This window comes from Chroicocephalus ridibundus, chromosome 14 (assembly GCF_963924245.1).
Source record: "Chroicocephalus ridibundus chromosome 14, bChrRid1.1, whole genome shotgun sequence".
Classification (NCBI taxonomy): Eukaryota; Metazoa; Chordata; class Aves; order Charadriiformes; family Laridae; genus Chroicocephalus; species Chroicocephalus ridibundus.
The window spans coordinates 7,145,406-7,162,754 of NC_086297.1; the positions used below are offsets into that span (position 1 = coordinate 7,145,406).

General features: G+C 43.4%; 1 protein-coding gene across 4 annotated transcripts in view; it reads left to right on the plus strand.

Moving 5' to 3' along the window:
• Positions 1 to 10,496, plus strand: part of SPAG9 (sperm associated antigen 9) — a 64,661-nt gene extending 54,165 nt beyond the window's left edge. For 2 of the 4 annotated variants that reach the window (XM_063351666.1, XM_063351668.1), the window contains 5 exons: positions 920 to 1,033; positions 2,832 to 2,870; positions 3,740 to 3,916; positions 4,711 to 4,848; positions 6,775 to 10,496. In XM_063351666.1, the coding sequence (XP_063207736.1) occupies positions 920 to 1,033; positions 2,832 to 2,870; positions 3,740 to 3,916; positions 4,711 to 4,848; positions 6,775 to 6,890 (584 nt within the window). In that variant the 3' untranslated portion in view covers positions 6,891 to 10,496. The remainder of the gene's footprint in view (positions 1 to 919; positions 1,034 to 2,831; positions 2,871 to 3,739; positions 3,917 to 4,710; positions 4,849 to 6,774) is intronic. The other 2 variants (XM_063351667.1, XM_063351669.1) reach the window with 1 other exon arrangement.
• The last annotated feature ends 6,853 nt before the right edge of the window (positions 10,497 to 17,349 follow it).

Sequence of the window (17,349 nt, forward strand, 5' to 3'; positions counted from 1 at the left end):
CTTGCTGCCTGGAGCTTTCTTTTCTTGTTATGGATCAGGCAGTTCTCACTGCAAGCTAGGGCGAAGGGTGGGTGGAATGCTAGTCAAATCCTCTTTGTGAAAACTTGAATCTGGAAGTAGAAGCCTAAGTCAGTCTGAAAAGCATGATGAGGATGATAGGTCTTCTGATACAGTCTGTTGATCCTACCTGATGTCTAAGGTGTCCCTAAAAACTCAGAACTAATGAGGACAATGGTGGTTGGGTTGGGCGGGCATCAATAGACACACTAAAATCTTTCTGTTTTTAACTGTACTGATGTCTTTTTTTAAAAAAATCTGAAAGTGGGAAGAATCCATTACTTGCCTGGAAAAATTGCCTTTTTTTTTTTTGAAAAGAAAATGCAAAAAAGCAAATTTTTATTGCTATTGAAGCTAATAAGCTTCCTGATATTTTTTTTAATGTTTATATAAGAGCAGTTTGACCACCCACATAACACAACAGATACAAGTAACTACTGTGCCATTGTGCTTAGCTGGTCAGCCTTCTTCCTCTCCCCTCATAGTGCTTAATGGAAGAGAAATTAATTTTAATGAATGAGAAACCATTATCTTACATCTGTAAACTCACCTTTTCTGTTTTATTTGAGAAGCTGCCCTGGTGCTCCAAAAGATTTTTATTGTGCAGCATTATGGAGCTGTTATACGCTTTGTGCTTTCTCACAGTTAATGTTAATCTCTTTCTGTATGGGTTCGCAACTTAATTAGCAGAGCCTCTCAGATTATCTTTACAACTGAAATGTACTCCTCTACCTTGTTTCTGTTTGAAGTGGGGGGGAATTACTTGTCTGCGTGGTTTGGGAGTTAGAGTTAAGATTCTCTGTTATGGAACTAAAACTATTCTTGCTCATAATTTTTGATGAAAAGCATCTTTTGTTTTTAGGTACTGGTAAACTGGGATTCTCATTTGTGAGAATCACAGCTCTTATGGTGTCTTGTAATCGTTTATGGGTAGGAACAGGAAATGGTGTCATCATCTCCATTCCATTAACAGAAAGTAAGTAAAATATAAATGAATAGCACTGTGCAATATGCTGTAGACACAAAAAGAGAATATTAAACCCATTCAGATGCTTGCTAATGGATAGAAAGCTTTACTGACAGGCTGAATCTTTCAGGTTCGTAAGAGATTGGGCCTGTGTGATGTTTAGCACCTAATCTGTGTACATGTTTTCAGTTATTTTGAGCAAAAAGCGTATCTCCAAAATTTCCTGTACTTCAATTTGAGCAGAGTTGCTGTGGCTTGAATGAAAGAGATGCTTTGAAGCTTTAGAGGTGTTACGAGCATTAGCAGTATTTATAGAAGTTGATTGCTTGTAAGAAATGGCTTTAGTTTTCTAATTAATGTTACTTTTGACTGCCATATGATCACCAAAGTAGATTTTTGTTTGATTTGAGCAAAGCAATTTGATTAGCAATTGTTGCTAATGCAATGTGATTGGCTTTAGTTCTTGAGAATTCATTACAAAGCTGGTGTAAAGGACTGGAGCAGCAGTAGTACAGACTGCTTTAACGGGCACGTTCAAAGTTGTAAGAGTTGTAAACACATTCTACAATAGAGCATTAACTTCTGGGTAAAATTCCAATCATGCGCATCCAGGTATCTGCTTAAAAACAGACCCCAAACTCTTGTCATGGGCTGAAACTACTTGGGGGTGGGAGAGAAAGCATGCAGGCATGGGCACTTGAACCTCAGGAGGAGGGAACAGTCTAGTTCAAGGGCAAAATAAATCTTAAATAGGTAAAGCTTAGGAAGAATCTGTGTGTAAATTGATTGCATTTAAAACAACAATGCAATGTTGAAACAACAACAATGTACAATTATAATAAAAAAACCCAACCAACGCTTGTGCCTGAGACTAAAACACATGGACAGAAGTTGCAGAAAACTAAATATAGACCTTTGTCCTAATTGTAGTATTCTTATATAGAAAGTAGTACAGCCTGACAGGTGGAATCTTAGGGTTATTTAATAGCAAAAACTCTTCATGTTGTATCTGCTTTGTTGAACAGCACATACATGCGTTGTTTCTCATACTGTTCCATTACATTGTCCATCCATTCAGTAAATGTCTTTTTTTGCATTGCATGAATGTACTAAGGAAGGACAGACTTCCTATCATGAATTTGAAGTAGTTTAAATCATGCTTTCAAAAATTATAGCTCTTAATTTGCGTCAAGTTTAATTTAATGTTTCCAGAGGAGTTTGTTTTAAAACAGTAGTGAACGTGAAAAAATCCCTATTAAAGCTATTCTGTTTAATATCAGTTTTGTTAGTTCATGCATCAGAACAACTGTTCATGGGTAGCCTGTTAATGGGTTTGAGAAACCTTCTTAGAAGTATTCATGGTTTTCAAAAACAGTCCTATCCTTGCGTAAGCAATTGCATATCTCAGTTCCCTGGGTCTCAATAGCAGGGCATTTTCCAGATCTACAGATGATGTTTCAAAAGGGCACTTGAAAACATGAGTTGTTATATATTATTTTGGTAGCCTCCTACAAAGGAAAGAGAGAAAGGGGAAAAGTTGCTAATCAATAATAAACTTTATAGCAATAAAGCACGTGAAAGTGTCAGTGCTTTTGTTGTCCATTTTGTCCTGAAACTTTTATAACAAGATGCTGTTCTTTGTGACTTTTTATTGAATCTTCTGTAATTAGATATTTACTGTTTTAGGAGCTGAAATTTTAAGCTCTACCTTATCAAAATCCAAAATACAAGAGTGGTGGGTTCTCATTAATCCTTCTCCTCTACTGTCATACCTATCCATTTCCCCTTTCCTCCTTTCTCACTTTAGCTGTAATCCTCCACCAGGGACGTTTACTGGGGCTGAGGGGTAAGTGCAGATCCTGAACAAAAATCTGTTTTCAGGCTTCTAATAGCCACTTCAAGGCTGTTTCCCACTCCTTATAGATTTACCCTTTGTATGTTCCTAAATGTTTTTCCACTTGCAGTTACTGCATTGCAGCAGTTTTATGTTTGCTAAACAGCCACCAATCTGCTCAGCAGTTTAGTATATCATCCTGTGTTGCAGCTGAACTTTCATACAGACTTTGTTTTTCTTCCAGCCAATGTGATACCATATCTTATAACTTTGTCATTAATCCACATCATTTACTGTCTTGTTACAAATCACTGTTTCTTTCACTCCTTTGATAGTCTTTGGAATGGAGATGGCTTGTATGTCTAGCATGAGTACTTCTCTGTTTTAATGGATTTTAAAACTTCTCAGTAAAAACTAGATGTAGAATTATAATAGGGTAGCTCCTTCATGCCCACAGGTGGCTATTTTTGGAGAATCTTTGCTGGCAAGGGGATACCCTATGATTAGTTGGAATGAAACTGTCTTTAATTATATGTTTAAGTACATTGAATTTGCTCATACTGAAACACATTAGAGGTACTTATTTTCTATGAAAGATACAGTCCTTTTCACAAATTATTTTTTTCCAAAAGTAGGATATTAAAATCTGATGTTTATGCTAGACTAATAAGAATCCTGCTCCATTTTCTGATGTACTTAAAATAACGAAGCATGCAATCTTTTTTTCTTTCCAGCTCTGTCTTGAATTGGCATTGCTGCCCTCCTGTTTCATTTTTATCTAAGTTGGCTTTAGCTTTTAGATGGTACCATAAGGTTTCTTAACAAATAACCGTTCCTGTAATTTGTGTCTTCAAGTAGAAAACACTTCTTTTCTTTTACAGCTAATAAAGCAGCAGCAGGCTCCGGAAACCGTCCAGGGAGTGTAATACGTGTATATGGTGATGAAAACAGCGACAAAGTCACTCCTGGAACATTTATACCGTATTGTTCAATGGCACATGCGCAGCTTTGCTTCCACGGGCACCGTGATGCTGTAAAATTCTTTGTCGCAGTACCTGGTAAGGTTTTATTGCCGTGCTTCAAATGAAGTTTCTTTTTCTCCCTCATAGTTAAACATAGTGTTTAGGCAAATATAGCAAGTGGGGAAAAAAAATAATCATACATCCAGAAACAATTTATTATATTTTGTTTACAAGACTTGTCTGATTCCAAAGTGCAGTATTGTTTAATGGGAGGGAAAGGGTTTGGTCACAAAGAAGTGCTTTGCTTCCTTCTGGGGAAAAAGGTGCTGTGGTGAGTACTTGCCTATTAAGGCGGCAGTCAACTGCTAATTGATATAAGGTCCAATTTAAGCGTCTGACATCCTGCAGGAAGGATGAGCTAAGGGAGAAGCCCCCAAAAGAAAGAATCTCAGTTGAAAAAGCTAAGAGTTCCCTAGAAGGGCAATGCTGGTTGAATACCCTCTCAGTGCTTGTGTGCACCTCATGTGCTGGAAGTAAATGACAGAAGTTTGCTTAATGGGCTGACACGCGCTGAATCATTTCAGTTGTGTCTCTGAAAGTCCTGAAGTCTGTTTCAGTGTCATTCTCTAGATCTGCATGCCTGTGCTGTGAAATCTATCAAGAGGCATTTAATTTTCTGATTTCCATTGAACTGACCTGAGCAGATTCTTGATCTCTCTTTAGAGAGATGAAATTGGGGCAAAGCTAGCTTTCTGTCCCTTGCTGAAGAGATACTAGAATCCAAAGTTAAGTGTATCGTTAGGGATTAACTATGTCGTCCAATGACCAAATACAGGTGTGGTAGTATTCTGTGAGATGTGGCATAAAACTGTATTCTGTTTTTAATCCAGGTCAGGTTGTTTGCCCACAGAGTAGTGGTGGAACAGAGCTAACAGCTGATAAACCGGCCCAAGAGTCCTTCAACCAGAGTCCCTTAAAATCAATGTTGGTGATAAGTGGTGGAGAAGGATATATTGACTTCAGAATGGGTAAGAAATACTGAGCTTAAAATCAGTTGTAACCTCTTCATAGTGAAAGGTCGTTAACCATATAATAACTTCCACTGCGATTGCAGAGCGTGTCTGTGTGGTCAGTACGTAGTCTTTACTGAGCGAGTGCGAGGATAGAAGTATGTGTTCTCACACACACATGCACCTTCAGTTTCCTCTTCTCCCAGTAGACCACGGCCTCTGAGCTGACTCTGTAAAAAGGTTTATTTGAAACTGTGCTTTGTAGCCATGTACCGCCTTACCATTTATGTTGTCATTCTTCCTTTGAAAGGTTAGTCTTCTGTCCCCAACTGTTGGAAAATATGTCCAGTTGCTTAAATATGCAGACTGACTCTAAAAAGTCATGTGTTACATGAAGAACACTCAAACTAAAATTTACTCATTTTTGAGTGAAAAGGGGAAAATGTGCTTCACCATTGGTTTTGTGTGTGCTTCTTATTTTAAATGCTGCTTTTTTTGGATAGCACTTTTACGTGATCTACCCCATAAAGGATTTATTGTGTAAACATTTTTTTTTTTAATTGAAGCTTTTGGGGAAGTAGAACTATAACCACTCTCACTTTGTTGTATGCTTAGAATCTGCAGCTGAAGACCTTGACAAAAAGTGCATAAAAAGCAGTCACAACTCCTAGACCTTGTTTTGACTTTTTGCCTTAATCTGTCTGTAGTGGTTTTTAACAACAACAACAACAAAAAAAAAACCAACCAAAAAAACCCAAACAACAAACCAAAACCAACAAACAAAAAACCCCCCCAAAACCACCAAGATCCCAAAACAACACTCCAAAGAAGAACCTATGAAGGCCAGCCCAAATTCTGTCATCCCACTAGTCAATGAAGGGGAGTTACACCGGAGACAGGACTTGAGGCAACTCTGTGCCACACTGTAGTGAGGTATTAAACTCTGTGCTTGTTGCGAGCGAGCTGGTATAGCTGTGTACCAAACGTGCATTTTGCTGGCCTTGTAGCACGATGCAAAGCCGTGAGCTTCAGCGTCAGTACTAGAGCTGCATTAGCTCAGCCGCTACCACATCAGTGCAGCAAACTGGCTGAAGAGCAAGCTCAGGCCATTCTGTGTTTAGATTCCTCAGGTCTCCAAAGTAGTCTAACCAGAAAACCAGCCACAGTGTGACTTGAAACCTTCCTGAAGTTGTAGGTCCATTCCCGTTTCATCTGATTGAACTGACGTTCTGTACCACAAGGCTGCCTCTGTATTGGTGTTTGTTACTGTGTACGTGCAGTTTTGTTTAGTGGTTAGTCAGTCACCTTTGATGCGAGTCAGCTCATGTCATCAAGACTTTAGACGCAGTTATAAAACTGCTCTGCTCTTTTGAAGAGCAATAATGGAGAACAGGCTTAAGGCTGTCTTGTGCCAGCGTGCAGAGCCGTGACAAGCTAGGATAACTAGAACAAGAGGAAAGATGGGGAGAGGTTCATCATAGACATGAGTGTTGCGTTGTCTGTCTTGTGCTCAATTACTGCTCGTATTTCCAGAGCACTTTATATGGTTTATGTGTTTATGCTAGCACTCTTTCTCTTAGCGTAACCATCTCCAGTTCTGCCTGGGAGGGACTGCGAGTTTGCAAATGAGGTAGTTGCTTCTCTGCCTCAAAGAGCTATAAGTAAAGAAATATGTAGAATATGGATACTTAAACTACAGTTAATTTGGGGGGCTAGAACTGAAGAATATGACCATCAGAATACTGGGCTCTGAAATAATTATGCAACAGTCTTTCAGTTTGTAATGTATGTATTCATAATCTTGAATACGCTTTTATATGCGCATATGGCAGCTACTGTCTCTTACAGTGTTTTTCTTGTAAACCTAGGTGTCACTTGTCTTGCTGCGTTTGGTGTTAATACTGGTTGTTATTGTCTGCCTGAATCTGAGCTGTTGCTTTTCAGGTGATGAGGGTGGAGAATCTGAACTCCTTGGAGAGGCTCTTCAACTTGAACCTTCTGTAGCCAAAGCTGAGAGGAGTCACTTGATAGTGTGGCAAGTAATGTGTGGCGGTGAGTGAGCCTGTAGGATGCAGCTGGAGACCTTAAAAAAGAAAAAGGAAAAAAAAAAAAAAAGAAAAAAAAAAAGCTTCTGCATGTTTTTTTTATTTTGTGAAACCTGTTTCACTACATGATGTTGAAGCATTTCTTTGCTGTTTAACTTTATATTGCAAATCTGTCATACCTTTAACTATACAGGAATTAGCTTGTGCTGTTTTACTGCACCCGTGTTACATGGAACAGTATAATGAAATCAGACCTTTCTCAAAACTGGTGTGCACACCCTATTAAGCAACTGAGACATCAGTTTTACTGTACCACAGCAATCTAATGTAGTTCACTTCTTCGGTAGTCTCACTTGAGTTCAGCGTTATTACAACTGAGCTTCATTTCACTGTATAATGCATTGAGTAAAACAGCAAAGTTATTCCCAGAGTATTGAAAAATTGACAAATTATAAAATGGATTATTAAGACTCATCCAAATATTCAGTGAGGGCTAAAGCAAACTGTAAACTTCAGCTTGTGTTTTCAAACCTGGAAAATCTTGCTTACATAATGTATATGGCTTAATTTGTTACATTCATGAGAATTTATGGGGGGAAGAGGGGATTGTATAGGAATTAAGATGACAATATTTAAATAAAATTACATGTTTTCACTATTGAACCTTAAAGTTTGAGAACTGCTGCCCTCAATAACGAGCGATTTTGAGCATTTTTTTGAGCATTTCCAGATATGGAACAACTCGGTTTCCAAAGGTTATTCTTAGGATGATTTAAAGCTGAAAATAATGGTAAAATTCTTGAACAGGGGGTATGTTTTGTTCTTTTCTTGTCTTAACTCTTTATGTCCTAAGCACTAGAATGATCTTCTCTGCCTAGCTGGTCAAACTCATGAGGCACTACATGTGTGAAGGTTAGAGACCTTAATTAGAGCATGAGAAAAGACTGAGAGTGTACAGGAAAACTGCGTTCTGCCCAAGTGAGATTGTAAAGGAACTCTAGTGCCAGATAATTAGGTACAAAATGTATTTTTCGTAATCGCATACCCCAATTTAGTAAAAAAAAATAAAAAAATAAAAATTTAGTGACAACGTTAGCAGGTAACACTGAGTAAATTGATGAAAGTCAGGAGACTCTAATATTAGGCTGACATTCTGTCTACTCACCATCTATTTTTTTAACCATAAATGTGAGTTGAAGACTGTCTTCCTTTTACATTGAATTTCCTACATTAGTATCAAGCCTGAGTTAAATGCTTCATGATTTCTGTACTTCAGAATATTTTAAAACCCAGATGTGCTCTTTCATTTAGTCTCTGGAAAGTAAAAGTTTTGCGGGGTTTTAATAAACATCCAGCATTTACCCCCAGAAGGCTGGGACTGTTCCGTTTGGGTTAGCAGAGAAATTTAGTGACTTGATTATGTGAGAGAACTGAACAGTTTCAGAGGAGTAAATATAGAAACACTTTTTTAAAACTGCCTAAACATTTTTATGCAATAGGAGCAGTTCTGGTCTATCAGGCAAACATGTGTTTATATATTTTCTTAATTTTTTTAAATGAACACATTCAGCTGAAGTCTATTGTGTAAATATATATTTAGGCAGCTTTTTCAAATGCATATCATAGCTGATAAACCAGAAAAACTCCATTCAGGTCTATTGGTTAGATTTATATGTATAAATACTTTTTAAGCGACATATTTTGTACACAGCTGTTCCTCTCGTAAATATGTATTTAGGACATGAACTATGTAGTAAAAATCCTTATTAAAGATGTCTAATATCTTGGTAGTATTTTTCTCTTCAGAATGCCAAAAGCGATGAGAGCATGTTGTTCATAATTTGCTTTCCAAATTCATCTTTAACGTCACTCTTAAAGTACTTCGGCTTAAATATAAAGCCTAGGAGCTTTTGAAAAAAATACAAATTCGGAAAGTAAACTGGCTAAACACTCTTGGAAAGACTGATTTGAAACTTACAGACGCGTATGCTGAACCTGAAGCACATCTGAATTAACTTAGGAAATTGGATGTCTAAGAAAAATGCTGTCTAAACTTTTACTGTTGTGCAGAACCTTCACTGTGAGTGGTGCAGTTCCGTTGCTTTTCCTGCCATTTTCTTAAATTTCCTTTTTTTTTTTTTTCCCCCCCCCTCTTTGGAAAACACAGTCTCCAAAGCTTTTACTCACTGGTTGATTGTCACATTCTCATGTTCTCAGAAAAAAAGAAAAAAGCGCACAATTCTGTTCCTTGGTTCTTGTATAGCATTTTATTTGTAACTAGTGATGAGCCGTTTTCTCTGGACGGCGTTCCCGCTCTCTAATGGAGCGGTTCAAGCTGGCAAGTGTGTACCTGGTCTTTTGCCAAATGTATCTGGTCCACCGTGCCATTTTAGTCACCTCAGTGGGCCAACTCTTGCAAATCTTTCAGAGAATGATTGTTTCTGTCCAAAAGTGGAAGGGTTTTAAAGAAAACAATAGGTTAACTATGTACCACTGTGGGTGTAGATAAAAGGCATGTGCACTTCTCTGTATTTCTCATTTAAAAACTTTATCCCCTGTCCTAAGGTACAGTAGGTTCGATGGGTCCCTATTGTCATCGCAGCGCGCCGGGATTTATAAACTCTACTTGAGGTCGCTTTGAAGGGTAACAAAGCAGGTAAAAAACCCCGGCACCGAGATGACGATACGCTCCTCCAAATCCGCCTCGAGAATGCGTTTATGCAGACACTCATGTGATTAAAGCATCATATAAATAGGAGCTAATCTCTTGATAGCTACAGCTTGTTAATAGTTTGGAAACATTTCGAGCACAAAATATGCAGCACATGACTTGCCTGGGTAAGGGTGTTTGCATGGTAAAGGTGAAACGCGTCGTAGAAGCTGCTGCATCGTCCGTTTCTTGTAAAGGTCTTCCTGCGTTGGATCAGATAGAGCTGGCAGAGCGTAGACACTTTATCATAGGCTGCCTTAGTAACAAACAAATGTTAAATCTGTTTTATTATACTAACTGTTCTAAAGAACGTGTGTCTTTTAAAATGCTGTGTAACTGAATATTTATTTCCATGTGAGTATTATAAAAGTTACCAAAGGATTAAACCTGACTTAGCACTCTTGTAAGTGACCCTGTTGAGGTGGGGTCTTGTGAAGGCCCTGCTCTGTAAAACCAGACATGGTAAACTCAAATACAGTTCTTTAGGGAAATTAAATGTTTTTTCTAACAGGGTCATGCCATATTGTAACAACCTATGTTGCACCTCAGAGCATTTTTCTATACACTAAATGTCTCTCCCGCCCTCTAACAAGATTAAGTTTCCTTTATTAATTTTGTTGATGCACATTTCTCAATCTTTTAAACATATATTTTAAACATTTTATGGTCTGTAATTTTTGAAAGTTTTGTCTGTTGGACACTTTACGCTGAATTTTACTTGCCTCTGTAATCCGAGATGGATACTACAGCGTTAAACTTGCTGTCTGTTAAAACTTGAGGCTTCTTTTCTGTGAGCAGAAAAGCTCATATAGCAGTGTAGTTATTTCAGTATTTATTTCTATTATTGAATCCATGGGGTTCAGAATGTAACTTTGTACATGAAATATATATAAATATGTATATGAAACATGCATCGGATTGGTGTGTTCTTTGTAGTCTCATGTTGAGTTCAGAGGTGGCTGATGCTACCAGAAGGAGTAGTAAGTGGGTGTTTCACACTAGCAGCCAAGTATTGCCGTCATGAACATGGGTAGTGATGTGTTTGAGTCTGCCCACAACTGGTGTGCCCCTGCTGTCTCCTACTGGGCCTGAGCAAAAACTCTGAAGAAAAACTTTGTTCGGGGCCTGGCTCCCAGCTGCTGCCGTGCTGCTTCGCCTCCGCGCGGCCACACGCCGCTGGGAGGGAGGGTGAAGCGAGAGGAGACCCCCTGAACTCGGCTGGGGTAGGCGCCGGCACTGGAATTTGGTGTTTGAGTTTTAACACCTTACCAGAGATTCAAAAGGCTCAAATGCAAGTTGGTTACTTACCACACAGCAAAGGAAGTAGTATATTTATAAGGCAGAAGAATGAGAACTCCGTGACAAGACGTTCATTTCTCACCTAGAACCAGGTTTTAATTTTTTTTTTCTGGTTCATCTGCCACTTCCTACTCACGTTTGTCCCAACAATTTATCTTGATTAGTATGTAACAAGTGGCCAGGGCACTGAAAATACTTGGGAAACCTTTCCTATAAGGGATTGGGGTGATTCCCCCCCCACAACTTGAGGGAGGTCATCCTCCCCCTCTACTCTGCCTTGGTGAGGCCGCACCTGGAGTACTGTGTCCAGTTCTGGGCTCCCCGGTTCAAGAGGGACAGGGAACTGCTGGAAAGGGTGCAGCGGAGGGCTACAAAGATGATTAGGGGACTGGAACACCTCTCTTAGGAGGAAAGGCTGAGGGATTTGGGTCTCTTCAGTCTGGAAAAAAGACGGCTGAGGGGTGACCTTATCAACACTTATAAATACTTAAAGGGTGGGTGTCAGGAGGATGGGGCCAGGCTCTTTTCAGTGGTGCCCGGGGACAGGACAAGAGGCAATGGGCACAAACTTGAACATAGGAAGTTCCACCTAAACATGAGGAGGAACTTCTTTCCTGTGAGGGTGGCAGAGCACTGGAACAGGCTGCCCAGAGAGGTGGGGGAGTCTCCATCTCTGGAGACATTCCAAACCCACCTGGACGTGTTCCTGTGTAACCTGCTCTAGGTGACCCTGCTCTGGCAGGGGGGTTGGACTAGATGATCTCCAGAGGTCCCTTCCAACCCTATGATTCTATGACTTGTGCAGTGAAAACTGTCCCCCGGAGTGCCCGGGGCACGGTGCCGGCTGGTCCCTTGCCTGCCCAGGCACGTGTGCAAGCACAGGGCACGCGCTTCTCAGCACCACTGAAGGACTGGCGTAAAGCCGTTGATTTTGAGTACCTCTAGGATACAAATACTTCATATTGGCCCATGCAAACATATGAATCCATCCGTGGTTCAGAAAACAGTGTCCTACAACCAGTGTTGTACCAACTTGAAATTTTATCACCTTGGTGCTTAAAAATACGTTTATTTTTTATTTTCATTCACTGGAGTTTTCTTGCAAGATTTTTGCCCCTCCAGAACATAGGTACTGACAAATTTCCTTCTCCTCGGAGTGTTTATTCTTGGGATGTGTCCATGCAGATGCACGTCATGTCATTGCCGTGTGCCGAGAGAGCGCGTGTATGTTTTAAATAGAAAGAAGCATCAGAAATCTTTGTTGTGCAAATGTTTACGCCCTTCTGGCAGCACCTCGGGTCTGTGGGTAAGTGATTTAATTTTTCAGATCCTGTATTGAGAGAGAAGTGCTAATAGAATTGTGAACTGGGTTAAGGTGTTACGAATGAGATTTGGAGACTGAAGTTTTAAGCCATTAGAAAATACCCAGGTCCTTCTGCAACGAACATGGGGATAACGGGGAAAGCACTCGCCGCTTCTGCAGCAGGTACCAAAAAAGTTCTCAGGTGTGTCAGTCTCCTATAAAAAGCGGTATTCAAATCGTAATATGTGAAGTGTTAATCGTACAGGAAGTGAAAATGTTTCAATGTGAACGCTTTTTATTGGAAAATACTTGTTTGCTGGAAACTAAACCTCAAACTTGCTGACAGAGATTGAGATGGTTTCCCTTTTTCTACAATGGAATAGCAAACCAAAATGAAGGATTCTTCTTGCCATCACCCCCCTTCTTCAGCATCCTGTGTGAAAGTTATTTGAGTAGCACAGTCTGTAAATGTTATTTAATATTATGATGGTCTCTGCACGAATGCCCCTTAAATCTACTGCAAAAGAAGCTCTGAGGAGGTCTCTTGGCCTCAGACCATACTCCGATTCATGGCATAGCGTTCAGGTCTTGCTGCAATTTTGCAGGATAATAGTTAAATTCTTAAAGAGGTATTCTGAGATGGCAAATCCAAGCGTGAGAATTGTTTTCCTGCATTTCAAAACACTCTGTAAAGTGATGGTGAGGAGGGAGCTGGTGAGAAGTGACGTGGCTTGTTGTTATTCTCTGCTTGTGCTTCTAGGTAGGCCGGAACCCCCGGGACTGGGCGCCGGCCGTGTTGGGTTTAAACACAAGATGGTGCTCTTACAATTCAAAGGAAATGTGGAGACGGAGGGGGAAAACTCATTTTCCTGGAGTATCCTCTTCTCCCTGCTTTTCTCTCAACATCCACGTTTCAGGTTTCCTCTAGCAGCTCTTCAGGGTGAAGCTGTTGAGTCAGTGGTCAAAGGAAGGAAAGGACGATCTGCGTGTTTCATCATCGAAGGGTTCGGAAGATGGCTCTCCCTCACCTCCACCTCTCTGCCGTGGTTAAGTCAAGTTGTGGGGGTTTGTCTGACTCCGGTACGGCCCCAGCCAAGAGACTGGGCTGGAGGCAGCTGCTCCGGAGCTGGGACCTCTTCAGCCCTTTGCATCTGATGCTCAGAAAGAGAAAAGGGCAAGAGTTTCCCTCTTTAAAGAAGGCCCAGGCAGCGTGTCGAGCAGCATCCGTCCCCCTGCCTGCTGCTTCTCCAGCTCCAGGGAAGTCCTGCTTCAATTGGCAGTGGGGCATTAACGACCCCGTTAATTCACACCCTGCCTGGAGCGCAGCCCTGTGAAAGCCGCACTCCAGCAGCAGCTCTGGCCGCAATGGCCGGGGGGGTGGTGCTCCTCTGGCCATGGACCTTCCCCTTTCCTCTGCCACCCCAGAGGCCGAGGGCTGTGGGACGCGCAGGCGGTCTCTGCAGCGGAGGGGAGGGTTGCTGCCATCACCTGCTGCGGCTGCTGCCACTGCACAAAACGTCACTGTGCCCAGGGGCTCCTGCTTCGTAGGCTGGCTCAGGTCTGGAGCTTAAGTGAGGAATAAAGGAAAAAACAAAACGTATTGGAAAGCTTCCCAGACTTCACATCTGCTTTTCACTTCCACCTTTCGGCACGTGGGGCCGAGATGGGGAGCGCTGCGTCCCCATGGCCCCGGGGCCCTGCCCCAGCTCTGTGCGGGCAGGGATGGAGCTGCTGCCAGACGGGTCCCACCTCTGGACCAGCTTCGTGGCAGTGGTGGCACTTGGTTATGGTGTCATCGTTACGCTATCTCATGGCCTCATTTGCAGATGTGGTTCTCAGGGTCTCCCTTTAAAATAAAATTAGGCTGATGCTTCCTTTGTGTTCAGGGGTGGAAAAAAAAAGCTGATGGGTGCTGCAGTGGGTGAGACAGGGGTCCTGGTGTCCTGTCTGAGGGTGGCTGAAAGGAAACGCTGGGAGGAGAGGGTAAGAACGGGGCAGAGCTGTAGGTGACCCCGCAGCCTGCTACGCCTTCAGGCTTAAGACTCAGCTTCTGCCTCTGGAAGCAACAGGATTGATGGAGAACGGTGCAGCTGTCTGCATCCCAGCAGGAATAAAAAGCAGGAAGTCATTGGTTTGTGAAGGCAGCTGGAATACCTCTGGATATGCCTCTGGATGTGGTAAATGCTGAGAATGAGATAAAACTTTGTTTCTTCCACCACTTAACACTTACTGCTGCATGGGCGCTCCTGGCAGATGCTGTCGCAGGGATGCGGGTGCCATGCAGGGCTCTGTCCCTGCTCGTGTGGGGCGTTTGGTTTCTGCTCCCCGGGACGGCGGAGAGATGCCTGTGGGCATGAGAAGCACATGGAGCTGGGTGAAGAGCTTCAGTCTTTCAGGCCAGACCTGGCAGCAGTTTGGGGTGGGTAATTGTACTGGGAAATGGTGTTAAAGGCTGAGGGGGGAGGCTGAATCCAGGAGAGAAAAGATGTTGAGGACTTTTTTGGCTGCTAATTGATGTGTTCAATGAGAGAACAGCAGGATGTGTGCGTGGGCAGGGAAAATTGAATTCTTGTCAAAATTGCCCAAAAGGTAATGAAAATCCCTGAGATAAGAGAGAGGTGAGTTGTGCGGCATCCACAAACCCATCAGAGTCCGGTTGACTCACTTGCAAATAAACACTGTGTGGGTGCTCAGTAGCAAAAAAAAAAAAAAAAAAGCTCTTCTGCCCTTTGCAGATGTGCCTGTATGTCACTGCTCCCGGGAAGGAGGGATGCTGCTGCCGGGGTCTCCGTGCCCAGCCAGACCTGGGAGGTGTGGGGTGAGTTGGAGCCCAGCAGCCACGTTGCAAAGTCAGAGCACCAGACCTGAGGTCTCCATCCTTGCGGCGGGGGGCTGTGCTTTTCCATGTGCGGGAAGAGAAAATCAGGAAGGATGACTCAAGGTGGGGCAGGTGGCACCAGGAACATCCCCAGCAACGTCCGACTGGCACTTCCATTGCTGTAAAACTCCAGGACAGGGTAAAGACTTCATGCGACGGGGGTAAGGACACAGTTTTGCTGCCTCTTGGGTGATGCCGGGCTGTCAAACCGACCCGCCGTCAGCTCAGCACAGCGCGTCGGATGACCGGCTTTGGCAAGTGTTTGCAAAAGTTATTTCTCAGCCAAATCTCCAAACTTTTCAGGGTGCTCGGAAGGTCGTTTCACCATAGCAACCCGTGTCTGCAATAAAGCCTGAAATGTCAACTTTGGGCCAAAGCCACGGCTGAGCCGCTGCAGAGCCGTGCATGGAGAGGCGGGCGGGCAGCTCGTGCCCGGGTGCGAGGCGAGGTGGAGAGGTACCACCGTCCTGCGGGGCTGGTCCTCCCAGGAAAAGTGATGGCTCTTCAGACCCTTCCCCTCTGGGTTCTGCTACGGTCCTGGTTTGCAAGAAGCTCAGGGCTCTGATGGTCAAATTTGGCATCTCAAAGGCAAAAAGCCTGCAACTGGCACGGCCTTGTGAAAAGGAGTAGTTGTAACTGCTGTGGGGCTTATCAGAGGGGCTGGGGGCATCTGAGCCCCCCGTGTGACAGCAGCGGAGAGGGCAGGAGACGTGGTTCATCACCGTACCGCGTCCCCGGAGGAGACGGCAGCCAGCCTTGCCCTGGATATGCCCTCGCTACTCATTCAGCCTGGGAATCGTACAAACGGGTCAGAAACTCCGCAAAAGGGAGCACAGAGGAAACTTTTTGGCGGAATGAAGAGACTTTAACAAAGCTGTGCCTGAGCCGGCAGCAGGGTTTCGGGCTGACAGCGGCACTTGGGTGTTGAAGGCGTTCCTGTTTTGTGAGCTGGCTTTTGCAAACACTGCAAGGTGTGATCTTAAATGAGACAAAGGGAGGAGAAGTAACTCAGAGCGGGTCCTAAGGAGCGTTTCCAGTTTGTGCCAGAGGAAGGCCAGCAGCTCTGGCTGGGCTTGCCCTGCTGATGAAGTGACAATTTGTTTCCATATTCCTCTTATGGTTAAAGCGGACTTTACTGGGCTCCTGGCACCTCAAGCAACTGGGTTGCGTGATCCCCAGCTGGACCACGTTTCTTACTGCTTGCTCAGCGTTGCTTTAGGCTGGTATCTGCACACCATAAAATATAGGTCTCTTCTCAGGCTGGTCCCCAAAAGAGAAAATGGGAGCTAAAGAACTAGCTGGAATGGTCATGGCTTACAAGAACTGCAGACCAGACAGGCACAGTTCAGAGGATTTTCAGTGCTGGTGGTCCTTCTGGTCCTCCAGCTGCTCTATTCCCAAATACCGGCCTTAGGCTGCAGCACGCCTTCCTCCAGGGAAGCTTTGGTGGTTGGACGAACCACACAGGAGTGTTTGCTGATCCCCGCAGCTGCTGCAGTTTCCTCTCTTGTTTGTACAATTCCATTTTTTAAGTATATCTCACACCCTGCATGTGCTGAACTTGGGCAGCTCTCATCACTTCTCATCAAAAACTAAATAAATCACCGGCGCTGCAAAATCCTGCCTTCCCCTCCAGCCATGAGTCACCCCGCACAATGGCAGCGACTTTCTCAAGGGTACTGGAGTCACTCAGCGAGCAGTTGGGCTGAAGACAGCCTGGCCTGCAGCTGGTTCAGTTGTACTCTGGGATTGTTCAAACTTGGGCTGCTTTGGCCCAGAGGTGGGAGCTGCTGTGTGGAGGCAGCCGGGTTCTGGTGTGGGTGCTGCTGTTTGCCTGCGCGCCCCAGGAAAGCTGGGCACTAGCAAAAAAATGAGCCATTGCCATGTACGCGGTGTAATTGACGGACTTGGCCAGCGCCACGTCACCATACGGTGACATGATGTTGTGCCCTCCCTTTGAATAGCGTCAGTACCTGGCGTCTTTATTTCTGCAGGCTTTATGGCTGTGGAGGGTGCGACAACCTATTGGCTTTTAATAGCTGGGAGTTATTTAGAGATTTTATTTGCCTGACAGCACTGTGCTTTCTGGGATGCTTTAGGAAGTACCGTAATTAAATGTTTTTATCAAAAACGCACCTACTTGGGCAATGTTAAACATTTTCTGTGGGTAAGTGCAATTTAGGGACTGTCCTGGTCCGTTCAGGGCCGGGACAAGTGCTGGAGCTGAGAAAAATGCCAAGAGCTGAGCTGGTGGCCCGAGGACGGGCACCCGGACTGTGGTGTG